The sequence below is a fragment of the Mus caroli genome, unplaced genomic scaffold, assembly GCF_978045245.1.
Source record: "Mus caroli unplaced genomic scaffold, Mus_caroli_1 scaffold_16, whole genome shotgun sequence".
Taxonomy (NCBI): Eukaryota; Metazoa; Chordata; class Mammalia; order Rodentia; family Muridae; genus Mus; species Mus caroli.
This window is the reverse complement of record NW_028227271.1, coordinates 49331283-49343914: the sequence shown is the minus strand read 5'-3', so window position 1 is coordinate 49343914 and position 12632 is coordinate 49331283. Positions and strand designations below refer to the sequence as shown.

The following is a 12632-nucleotide window of genomic DNA, read 5'->3' as shown; positions in this document are numbered from 1 at the left end:
GAGAGTACACAGTTTCAGCAGTGGTTCACCTTTAGCGCAGACCTTCACTGTCTACTCTGGATATCTGCGTGTTGCTTACTGCCTTGCTTCCACACAATCATCTTTAGGGCTCAAAGATCTGCTGGTGATAGGTATGCAACCAATAGTACAGCTCAGCAACCCTCAGACTAAGGGCAGAGAGCAGTCTCAAATTCAGTGTACCTTTCTGTTAGTCTAAACATAACAGACACACAACAGGAAATTCTGCTAGTGAAATACAGCTAATTAAGCCGTAGACAGAATAATAGATACACTTGGGGGCGTGTCTCTCAGGTATTTCCAGAGGTTTTGCTGAAAGGTAGGAAGATCCACCCCATAGGTGCTGGCACACCCCCATGGAGTGGGGTTCCAGAACAAACACAGAGGAGGAGAGAGAGAAGCAGTGTTTGTATTGCTCTGTCTCCCGACTGCACGCCTCATGGTTGGCGTCATGTCGGTCTTGCCATGGTGGACTAGATCCTCTCCAGTTGGGAGACAAAACAAGGCCCCTTCCTCCCTCCCTTCCTCCCTCCCTCCCTCCCTTCCTCCCTCCCACTGCCTTTGTCTGGGCAGTGAGGACAGGGCCTGAGGCGGGCAGTGTGAGGTAAGAAAACCTAGGGGGAAAGCTCCTTTCCCCACAGTAAGATCCGTTCTCTCTGACTGCTTTGCACTTTTACAAGGCAAATGTAAATGTCTGATTTAGTGAAACTTTCTCTCCTGCCATGTAAGTCATCTGGTCTAGAAGGATGATTATTCCAAGTTGTTTACTTCAACCCATAGTAAGAAATAAACTTTACACTACAAGCTAATACACAGGCAAATAAATTTGGAAGCAATACATACAAACAACACAACAGTAAAATCAAAAGAGCCATATATTTATCTTTATAATACACATATGCTCGCCTTCTGCCCAGAATATCTTCTTTCATTAGGAAATAAAAAAAGCGAAAACCAAGCCTCTATCCTCCATATTTCCTCTTCTCACTGCCCAGCCCTGAGAGAACTCTTCCTCTCCTCCACGGTCATGTCTTCCTCGACTGTTTTAGTTTTGCTTGACCCACTGAGTTTAACACGAATTGCTTATGGGAATCTAGGTGCCTTACCAGTTGCCACACCAAGGAGGGGTGAGGCAGGGCCTTCTAAGTCCTTCTCCCTCCATGACAGAGGGTGAAGGTACAATCCCGAGTAGGACTTGTGCTAATAATCTCTGCTGCTGAGATGTCAAAATCCAACAGCCACACCCTGCCCTAAAGAAAATGTCTCACCACAATGTTCTTTGGGCTCTAATACCGATTCAAGGCCCTACTCCAAAACCTTCTGAGCCATGACAGGAGTCTCACCTAAAAAAAAAAAATCCTTCCGACTGAAGAAAACCAATCACCATGTTCTTACTTTTCTCCATTTAATTCCTATGTCCTCCCTTCTGCTCAAAGCCTGACCTGCCTTGTATATGAACTTTCTCCTCTGGCTGCCCTCCACATGACACCAAACAAAGCGCATTGATTCTTTCCCACCCCTGCTCACCCCCACAGCAGCTTCCTCAGCTAAGACAGGGGCGTCACTTTCCTTCCTTCTCTCTTCCTTTAACGCCATTCGTTACAGGTTGGTCTAGTTAATCTAGCTTTGCCTAACAAACCATGCAAATGATCTGCAAACCACTCAACTTCTTCCCATACTCCAGTGTACCTACACTTCTGCTCTCCCTCTAACTTACCATTTAACAGAAAGCCTCCTTTAAGTGTAACATTAAACACACTCAATGCCCTTGGGTCTAATTTCTTCATTCTGAAAATAGAGACGTACCACAGTCGCAGCAGAACTGCGACTAGCACTGCCTCCACAGTGCAGCACCTTGCCTTCAAGCAAGCAAGTAAAGCTGGCAGTGTGAGCTGAGCAACGTCTGACTCAGAATATACTGTCCCATTCTAGCAGGCTGGCTAGGAGAAAGGTCTGCTCTGCACGGACTCCATACCTCCGTTCCCCATGCAACCAATCAAAGGCCACTCATTTCTCTGCATGTTATAAGTGATGTAGATGATTTGTATAAAATCAGTGATCAGGGAAAATTCTAGAAGTGTTAGAGAGAGGCCGGCTTATAAGAAACATACACCTATCATATGCAGTTTCCAAGTTAAACAGACACCTAAGAGTTTGTGGCATATAAAGAAGTCACAGAAGGCAAACACCAATAAAGTTACGTGAATATAAAAGCATCATAAGAACAAAGAGCAGTACCTTCTGCAGAAAGTAGCTCTGGAAACTCATGAAGTTGTTTGTTTTCACGATGTTGGGACAGGTTTTACAGCAGAACATTCTGGTAAAGAGGGACTTCATGGCTGGCGGCCCTGTCCATGTGCTCACCATTGAGTTTGCAATCTGTAAACAGTCAGAAGATGAAGAACGTTCCGTCACCATTAGAAATACACTCTGAAGACCAAACGGCTTTCTAAAAGCCAACACTACAGTTCTTGGAAATTAGCACAATCTGGTCTGTTATCATCCACTTCCAAGAAAATATACAAAGTCACCCACCAAAAAAACCAAACCATCCTCCCACCCACCCAATCCAAGATGAACCAAAAGCCCCACTATGTGCATTTACAGTTGTTTTGCACAAGTTAATTTCCAAATGCCAGCATCCTCTGGTGTTTAAGGTTCTTCCAAAGGCTTCACAGACTGGGTTTCTCCCTATCCACTTAGGTAGAGAATGTTGATATTTTAAGCTCATTAACATTATTAATTATCATGAGTTTGAACCATTCCTCAGACCACTTAAGTGGAAAGCAAGCCAGTATGAGGTACTGTTTATTTAGAGAAGAATACTGAGGCAAGGCTAAGCCATGGTGAACGGAAGTTCCCAGTCAGTGTACGGCAGATAAGAGCCTCTAAGTCATGTTCAAGGTCAGTTGCCTATAAGTGCTTTCATGTTGGCATCTGCTCACTACTCAAGAGCAAAAGCCAGTGCTGAGTGAATGATTGCTTTCTCTTCTTCAAGCCACAGACGCTACTCTTGCCAGTAAAATCACTGGTCCTTGGCTAGAGACTGCCACTGTGGAACTAGTTCATAGGCTTACGTCTCCAGTGTGCCTCACTCCAAGGCTGACGACTACAGGTGTCCATCAAGTTACAGGAGCTGCCCAGAGAGCAATCCTACAGCGGTCCTAGCTGTTTATACCTGATCTGGACACGTGGAAAGAAACCCATGCTTCACAGATGAATATGGAAATACCTCAAATTTAAATGCAATAAAAAAGGTACAAAAGATAAAAAGAAAGGAAAAGAAACACTGACCTATATATACCAAGCAAATGTTATGCTTAAGTAAGCAATGCTAGCCCTAGATTACTTGATGCAAAACAACAAATTCACAAAAATTATAAAATGTAAAAACAAATTAATATATTACAGACTCTGGGGAAAAAGACCTTCATCAAAGTATAAAACTTCACAGTATTCCTACCCTTAACTGTCTAATCCTTTACTGTGAAAAGCTAGATGTTAATTCTGTTTTAGCCAACAGAATTGACAGCTGACCCAAGACATGTAATAATGATTGTAAAACTTCTTGCTTTAATAAAAATTATTTAAATAGTGAAGAAAAAAATGCTTTAGAAAAAAATCTGCATAATATTGAAATTTAAGGGCATATAAAAAGTATCTGAGGTAAAGGAAATTATGAGTAAATACTTTATCCTACAGTTTTTATGGCTCTGCTATGATTTTAACAAAAACCCTAAGACTATTTGGAGTACCAGTGAAATATATTCTAGCAAATAATTTCGTTTTTCTCTCTCTAATATCTGAGAGCACAGAAAGCATGCTATCACTAAAGTCAAAACAAATATAAAGTGCTAGCATCCACTGAAATGGGAATAGCCCTGTTATCCAGATGTTGTGCAACACTCGGTAGACAGTGTTTCTGCTCAACTTTCTGTCTGCATTCCTCTGGCTCCAGATTGTTCTTTAATCTACAGACTGTTTATTCCTCAGCAGCAGTGAAGAATGCCTTTAATCCCAGCACTTGGGAGGGAGAGGCAAGAGCATCTCTGTGAATTCCATGCCAGCCTGATCTATACAGCGAGTTCTAGAACAGCCAAAGATGGACACACACACACACACACACGCACACACGCACACCAAACCTGTCCTAAAAGCCAAAAAAATAAAAAAGAGACTGTTTATTGATAAAAATAGTCAATTATTGTAAATTATCACTAATTTTAATTCTAAAAACAAAGTAAAATAACTACCACAATTAAGATTTGTTAATTTTATGTATTCTCATGTAAAAACATAAACCATTACAAACACAATTTCTTTTCACTGTTTGAAGATTTACTTACTTATGAGTGCTCTGTTGTTGGCATGTATGCCTGCATGCCAGAAGAGGGCACTAGATCTCATTGTAGATGGCTATGAGACACCACATGCTTACTACAAACTGAACTCAGGACCATCAGAAGAGTGGCCAGCACTCCTAACCCCTGAGCCACCTCTCCAGCCCCCAATCACAGAATTTCTAGCCAAAATTTTCTTAGCTTTAAAATATAGTTGGTAATTTTAAAATGGAAGAATTCTCCTCCATTTTCAGTTTGACAATAATGACATTTTTGTACATATCTATTTTTATGTCAAACATGTTTCTTTCAAATCAGTGTGGTACAAGATTTCAAAAGAACTGTTACCAAGAAAAACTTAAAAAGACTCTGGTGAGTTTGAATTCATTCTTGGAGCCTTTGTGCAAAGTGCAAGCAATCCTTTGGCAATCTTCTGTTCTCCTTGGAACCTCACCTTTGCAAGACAGAAGCACGCCGACATTCTGACTCGGTAGAAACACTGCTCTTGCTCTAGTATATCAGTGAGCGCGAGGCGCGATGCCGGAGTGGGGAATTTTTCCAAGGCCAAGATGGATTCCTGCTGAGCTACAACATCTCTTTCATAGCGGAGCTCATACTGCCACATAAAATCAGCCTGCTCAAACTCCACCTTCCTCAGGACGGACATATCTGGGTCTATCCTTATCCACAACAAAGGGGAGTCAGCACTAAGAGAAAACACAATTTTAAAGCTTACCTCTGGGAAACAGAAACAAGCAGACGCTACGCAGACTCTGCTCTAAACAGTGTTTCACGTTGTTGAGTTTTACTACAGCCATATTTTAAAATCTCAACACACGTTCACTGTGTTATGCTAACTTTCGCACAACCTTTCTAAAGAGATCTTTCAGGATATGAAGAGTTGTTACATAGGGTACCAAATTCCAAATTTTCCACTGCAAATATTTTTCTAGACATTTTTACCTGCAATTATGAAATATCAAAACACAAATAATATAAACTGTCTTTGATTAATTTTCCATAACCTAAAAAAATGCCTATAGTATAAATGTTATCCCTTACTGGAAATTTAAAAGGAAATATAAAAGAAAAGCATTTACTCTACTGGACTAACTATAGTTGATATTTAAACGCTTGGCACATGGGTACTTTTCTCAAGAAAGCTCTCAAATTATAATAGGAAGGTCCACTGGTTTATTCTCACGTATTTAAGTAACACGCAAAGTAAAACTCAAGTCTATACCAATATTTTGATCAAAGTAATACCACTTGTAATACTAATTCAGTTTAATACTGGGTGTTTGTGAAGTACTTGGTATAAAAATATTGAACATGTAAGAAATATCAATCAGTAACTATCACAATCAGCTATAATCCTAACAGGTAGGGGGCGGGGGAGAGGATGGGAGCAGGAGAATCAATAACCTAAGTCCAAAGGCTAGAGAGACAGCTCAGTGGCTAAGAACTCTTGTTGTTCTTACAGAGGGCCCAGGTTCAATTTTCAGCACCCACTGGGTAGTTCATGACAGTCTGTACTCCAGTTCCAGGGAAGCTTGTGCCCTCTACTGACCTCCACAGACACCAGGCATGCATGTCATACACAGACATACATGCAAACAAAACACACTCATGCACAGAAAAATCAATTGAAAATTAAAAAAAGAAAAAAAGAAAAAAAAAGGGGGGGGGCAGGCTTAGGAAAACTACCTGGGTTACAAAATATATTAACCAAAAGTAAATATACAATGTAGAAGAGTAGTTGTACATAGACCGTTTGTAAACACAGAGACAGCCTCAACACACTCTGGAGCGCTGTGCAAAAAACACAAGCAATAGTATCTGGGATTCACGTGAAGTATAAACTTCAGGCCCACAAATAATGTAAGGAAGCAGAAACGGCATTTTAAGATTGCCCTAAGTCGCATGCATATCAATGTGAATAATACTCGCAAGGAAGTGAGAGGGCAAAGGTTGGGACTGTGCCCACACCTCCAATACTGCATTTCCTCTTCATGTCTCATCCAGTCTGAACATAATTTTATATATTTAATGAGTTACAATTTTATTTAGATTTCTTCCTAAGTTTCTCTTGACTCTAAATGATTTTAAGAACATACATTTCAAAAGTAATTACATACTTTTAAGTAACTTACTCCATTGCAGAAAGATCCATATCGACTTCTTCCCCATTCATCAGTGGGATTTTTTTCTTCTTATTCCTATATTTGAAGAAAAGTAAAATTGAAAACTGTGTGATTTCCAAATCGGAATGGAGATATCAGGCAGCCAAAAGTTCAAATCAATGGTTTCATGAAACACTAAAAGGTAAGGCAAAGTGGAGTGAGCACTGACATGGAGTGTGAAAACAACCAAATCTACCTCGAAGCTAGAGAAAACAGATGTTGAATTTTATTATTATTATCATTATTATTGTTATTATTGTTATTGTTAAAGGTTAATGGAAAGCAAAACAGCCTGCAATATATAAGACTCCCCCTCCCCCCAAAAAAATTATAGCCAGGCATGGTATCACAAGCATGTAACGTCAGGACTTGGGAGAGAGAGGCGGGGTACACAGTTCTTGGTCAGCCTAGACAACAGTGTGAGACTCTGTCCTAAAAATAAGTTAAATAAATATAAAACATACTTAAGTCCAAAGACAAAGGTCCAACGACAGAAAGCAAGAGCTGAGTGTGTCAGAGTGCATGCCTGTGATTCTGACATTTGGGAGGCAGAAGTAAGACCAAGGCTGGTAGAGCTACGTGAGATACTGTCTCAGAAACAACAAAAGCAGACTGCAGACAAGGCAAGCATGGCACTGCTACTCTGCTGTAGCACAGGGGCTAGCAGGTAAGGTGTTCTTCCTCATGCTAGATAACTGGACTTTCCCTTAGGCGTTTTTACATGTGGGATTTGCAGTTGCTTCTCCAGTGCACAGTTAGGACTCACTGCCTACCTTCTGCTTTTGGAGTGGCAGGGTATGTCATGTTTAAGGCTGTTCTCTTCAATTTGCAAGGTATGGTTGAAGGATCCATCTAACTCTTGCACTGTCACTTTAAGAGGTCCCTTTAAAAACAACAACAGCAATAACATACCAATGGCCAAGACATAGCCCTACCTTTAAAGACAGATAAGATACAAAATTGTACTATATAAAATAGGTAGTACCAGAAGTACAACAGCAGCTGGTGTCAAGGACAGGGGAAACAAGGGCATGTGCACTCTGAAATCTGTCCACAGACTCTTCCCCAAGTACAAACCCACTGCAGATTCACCAGTCACCCCAGCTTGAGAGCCCTCCTTGACAGGAATTGGAGACAACAAAGCAGCATGCTCTTCTAGAAAGGCACTCACCACGTACTTCTGGGTGCCAGGAGATGTGTAATCTTGCTTTATTTCTAGTTCTAAAACATTTCGTTTTCTATTAAACGCAAAACTTCCGTAAAACTTTACCACTCCACTCTGGTCTCTAAAATATTGTAAAGGAAATTTTACATATTGAAATGAAAGTGTGCAAAAAATAAAACGATACAAGAAACCCCAAAAAACTATTATATTAATAATTTTCAAACGTATTCCCACTAGATCAAAGTCTCAAAGTAAACTTCATTGTATCTCATGTGGCGAAATATTCAAAATTCTTTTGAAAAATGTTTCCCAGATTAAAGAAAATTTCTGAAACACTGAGAAGCTTGTATTTTGAAGTAATGCCACTCTACTGGATTCTTCATCGTACCTTGAAGTGAAAAGTGTAAGAACTGCCAAGTTCTAAGACACCATTCAAGCTGTGCCAAGCTCGAGCATATTTCAAAGTCACCAGACCATTTCATCTTGTAAGTAACGTTGTAGGCCAGTCTGCTAGAGTATTTACCTTATCCACCATGGAACCTACCTTCTGCTCATATTAAAAAGTACAAACTATGCCAACATTTATAAATAGAGACATCAACGTCTACATATGAATACATACTTCAGTTCCTTTGGAAGGAGCGTCAGAAGACATAACTCACAGCTTAGTTACTTCTACTTTATAGGGAGTAACAATGGATCACCGCCCTCTTCCCTATCTTCCACACAGCTTATTCCTGTCCCCATGCTGCTGAACTGCTACTGAAAAGGATACACCCACTGCTTTATTAAGGGCTGGATGTCTTTGCCAGAGACATTGGAAATGGACTTCAAAAACCCGTAAGTGGAAACCAGCATCTGGCTCCACATATGTGACTGGAACTTCTGAGATGAAGCAGTACTGGCCAGACTTAGTAGTTTATTGAAAACCTGCAAAGACAGAAGAGCATATAACACTGTTTCCAATTGCACACTGCACCCAGTCTGCACTGGCACATCATTTGATCATTTACAGAAGGTAACAATTACGTAACATTCATTTTCAGGTTAAAAACTATCAGGAAGAAAAATACACAAATATTTAAACAGAATATAAGAGCACTGTTCAGAGAAACATTACTGAATGGTAGCATAATATCATTTATTAAGAAGCACAATATGTAAAACACAGGAATTCAAAACTAAGGATACACATTAGGAGCGCAGGGTACTCCCATGTCAGACCTGTCTTAAATCTCATGTGTTCTACTTTAAAGGGGGAGATGGGAGAGGAGTGGAGCTGGGACTCAGCAGGATGGCATTCACCTAGCGCATGTGAGAGTACCATGGCTCACCAGCATTAAAAAGGAAACTCATAAATGCCGACACTAGTTAACATCTACACCATCCTAAAAAGGACAAATGCCCTCTCATGCACACTTTTCTCATTTATATTTCTGTTCTTCAAGCTTCAGAGAACACTTATGCTTCCATCTTTATACCAGGGATTAAACCCAGGGCCCCATCCACATTAAGCCAGTACTCCAATTTACTACATCCTCAGCAAAAATGCTTTTTTTTTTTGTTCAAGTTTTTGTTTTAAGCCTGTCTTTAAGAATGTTATCAAGGAAGGCTGGAGAGATGGCTCAGTGGTTAAGAGCACTGACTGTTCTTCCCCAGGTCCTGAGTTCAAAGTCTCACAACCGTCTATAATGTGATCTGATGTTCTCTTCTGGTATGAAAGTGTACATGTAGGCAGAACTCTGTATACATAATAAATCAATCAATCTTAAAAAAAAATGTTATCAACAGAGAGGGGAGGCTAGCTGATATTTTAAAAGCATCTATCAGTTTGAGAATTGTAATGGTTTGCATATGCTTGGCTCAGCATATGGCACTATTAGGAGGTATAGCCTTGTTGAGGTAGGTGTGGCATTGCTGGAGCACGTGTGTCACTGTGGGCATGGGCTTTAAGACCCTTGTCCTAGCTGTCTGGATGCCAGTCTTCTGCTAGCTGCTTTTGGAACAAGAGGTGGAACTCTCCGGTCCTTCAGAACCACATCTGTCTGGATGCTGCCATGCTCCTGCTTTGATAATGAACTGAACCTCTGAACCTGTAAGCCAGCCCCAATCAAATGTTTCCATTATATGTTGCCTTGGTCATGGTGTCAATAAAACCCTAAGACAGGAATGTACCTCAGTGATAAAGCATTTGCCTAATGCATACAAGGTCATATATTAGATCCTCAGCATCTCAAAACAGAAGGAAAGGAAAGGAAAGGAAAGGAAAGGAAAGGAAAGGAAAAGGAAAAGGAAAAGGAAAAGGAAAAGGAAAAGGAAAAGGAAAAGGAAAAGGAAAAGGAAAAGGAAAGGAAAGGAAAGGAAAGGAAAGGAAAAGGACAGAATGGGGATGGAGAAAGAATGGGCCAAAAACCAAAAGGATATATGTTTACATGAGTAATCCATCTATCTTGATTCTACTATTTCATTTCCTATACTGTAACTACTTATACTAAAACTTACTTTAAAATAGAGCAAAATTTAACAATGGCAATAAAAGCAATGAGCTGCAGCATCTTCCTCTGGTGTTATGTAGAGCACCTGAGGCCAGGTGTGTGGCAAAGGAGTCCCTCCCTGTACGGAGGCCTTCAGAAGCCGTTTTGTGAGGATGTCAGTATGAAACCTGAGTTGTGTTGGAGACTCCAGGATGCTGGAGGTACCAGAGCTACGGACAGCCGCCATGGTGAGCTGCACCCATGGAGTGGAACGAGCTCAAGAGACAGAAGTGTGCTGAAGGCTGCAAAGCCGGAACGCAGAGCCAACTGAGTAAACCTTTAACACTGGGCATGGAGCTAAGTTAAGGGATTGCATGTTTGTCCTGCTGGGTTTTGCTCTTGCTTTGGTCCAGCATTTCCTCCCCATGCCTCAATTTCTCCCTTTTAGAATGGCAATGTGTATTATATGCCATTGTCTGTCAGAAATATTCAATTTGCTTTTGATTTTATAGAGGGGTATAATTAAGTGATTACCATGAGGGAAGAGATTCTGGACATTGAATTTGCCCATGGCAGACTTCTGAAGTGGGACTGCATGTATTTAACATGATGCTATGGCCACAAGACTATGGGGGACAGGGAGGAGGATTGGTGATGTAAATGAAATGTCCTCCATCAGGGTGAGGCATCTGAATACTTGGTCAACTGTTTGGGGATTAGGAGGTGTGTCCTCGCTGGAGGAGGAGTGTCACTAGGAATAGGCTTTGAGGTTTCAGGAGACTCCAGTCCTGTAATGTCGCTAAGGTGTTAATGTTAGCACTTACTTGCAGCATAAATTCCATGCTGATTCTGTTTTCAATCAGTCTCATCACGAGGTGAGCTTTACACTGGAACATAGTGTAGTACTCCCAGGACAGTGTATGTGGATGCTTTATGGAAAAGTGGAGGTGAGATGCGGGGCTGAAACAAAGAACAAAGCTGACTAGTAAAGAAAAATAAGTCGAAAAGCGACTTTACATTTAACATAAACAATTAAGCATGATTCGAAATTGCTACGTTAAATTTTACACAAGTACTTTTGCACAACAAATACCAAAAAGCAGTTTATGATTCTATACATAGAATAGGGTATCAAGTGTATCAAATTATACTCACAATCAATATCTGTGTGGTATTCCCTCCAACTTCAGTTTCACCCATACACATAAAATAAGTATAAAAAGAGAAAAGCCCAAGCCCAGGCGCAACTCAATGGATAGTGTATGCAGGAATCCCTGGGTTGGATACAGAGCACTAACAACTGATCGGAAAAGTTTGTTGATTTGTGACTGTTTTGTTAGCATAAAACTTCATCTAACAGCTGCCATACTGGAATAGGGTATTTGGGGAAGCCTGTATCTGTGTTCCTAGGCCATGATCACTGTTACCTGGTTCTAAAATGAATTATCTCTTATATTCCATTTTGAGGTCAGATGTGTTTTTGTGCCAATACCCTCAAGAAACAATGGCTGAGTAAATACTTGTATTCCTAAACAGAGGCACAGAATACCAAAACACCAGGAGCAAAACAAACCAAAGCATAGCAGAACATACACACATTATTGTTCCATGTCCAGCACCTAGGACGTACTGTAGGAGTCGGGTATGGGCCTTAAGTTCTTTTTTTTTTTTTTTGGTTTTTCGAGACAGGGTTTCTCTTTATAGCTCTGGCTGTCCTGGAGCTCACTTTGTAGACCAGGCTGGCCTCGAACTCAGAAATCCGCCTGCCTCTGCCTCCCGAGTGCTGGGATTAAAGGCGTGCGCCACCACGCCCGGCTGGGCCTTAAGTTCTTAAACAGCATGGCACTGGCTGCCTCTCATCCTTTCATAGCAAATGAGCTTTCTGCCCTGGGCAGTCTGGCTTCTTGCAGCTTCCTGGAGTCTTGACTCTGCCCATGGCTTCATTCCCACGCCCTTATGGCAGGTGGGATACAGGCACTTCAAGGGCCTTTTCCACTGTCCAGGAGCAAAGCCCTTTCTTCTTTTAATGGTCTTAATCTCTTTGGCTACCACTCCCCTTTATGTGTTTCTTTTCTGGGCAAACAAGGTTTTTTGCTCATAATTTTCTCAGTAAATCTGTCTAAAAGCTACAAGCAAAATCCATACCAAAGCTTACTAACTGGGCTACCTTGAATCTCAGGATAGACAAATGTAGACCTGTTTTTTACAATAATGTGACACACATGGCCTCTCACCCAATTCCAAGTAGAGTTCTTAGTCATATCATAAACTTCCTGAGTTGGTCTTTACTGCCCATATTTCTCTTGGCATCTGATCTTCTGAGCTCCTAATAGAACTGTCCACTAAACTTACAGCAGTCTAGAGATGCTGACGCCTACATCTCCAAACTGTTCCAAATTCCTTTCAAAATTCAGTTCCAAAGGCTTAAGAAACATGGTTACGATTAGAGACA

At 40.9% G+C, this 12632-nt stretch overlaps 1 protein-coding gene across 2 annotated transcripts in view; it reads right to left on the bottom strand.

Moving 5' to 3' along the window:
* Nucleotides 1-12632, bottom strand: part of Taf2 (TATA-box binding protein associated factor 2) — a 56949-nt gene that overhangs the window by 25394 nt on the left and 18923 nt on the right. For both annotated transcript variants that reach the window (XM_021183378.2, XM_029469800.2), the window contains exons 11-17: nt 11005-11140; nt 8482-8636; nt 7713-7827; nt 7315-7424; nt 6512-6577; nt 4813-5065; nt 2257-2397 (exon numbers count right to left, since the gene is read on the bottom strand). In XM_021183378.2, coding sequence (XP_021039037.1) covers nt 2257-2397; nt 4813-5065; nt 6512-6577; nt 7315-7424; nt 7713-7827; nt 8482-8636; nt 11005-11140 — 976 coding nt within the window. The remainder of the gene's footprint in view (nt 1-2256; nt 2398-4812; nt 5066-6511; nt 6578-7314; nt 7425-7712; nt 7828-8481; nt 8637-11004; nt 11141-12632) is intronic.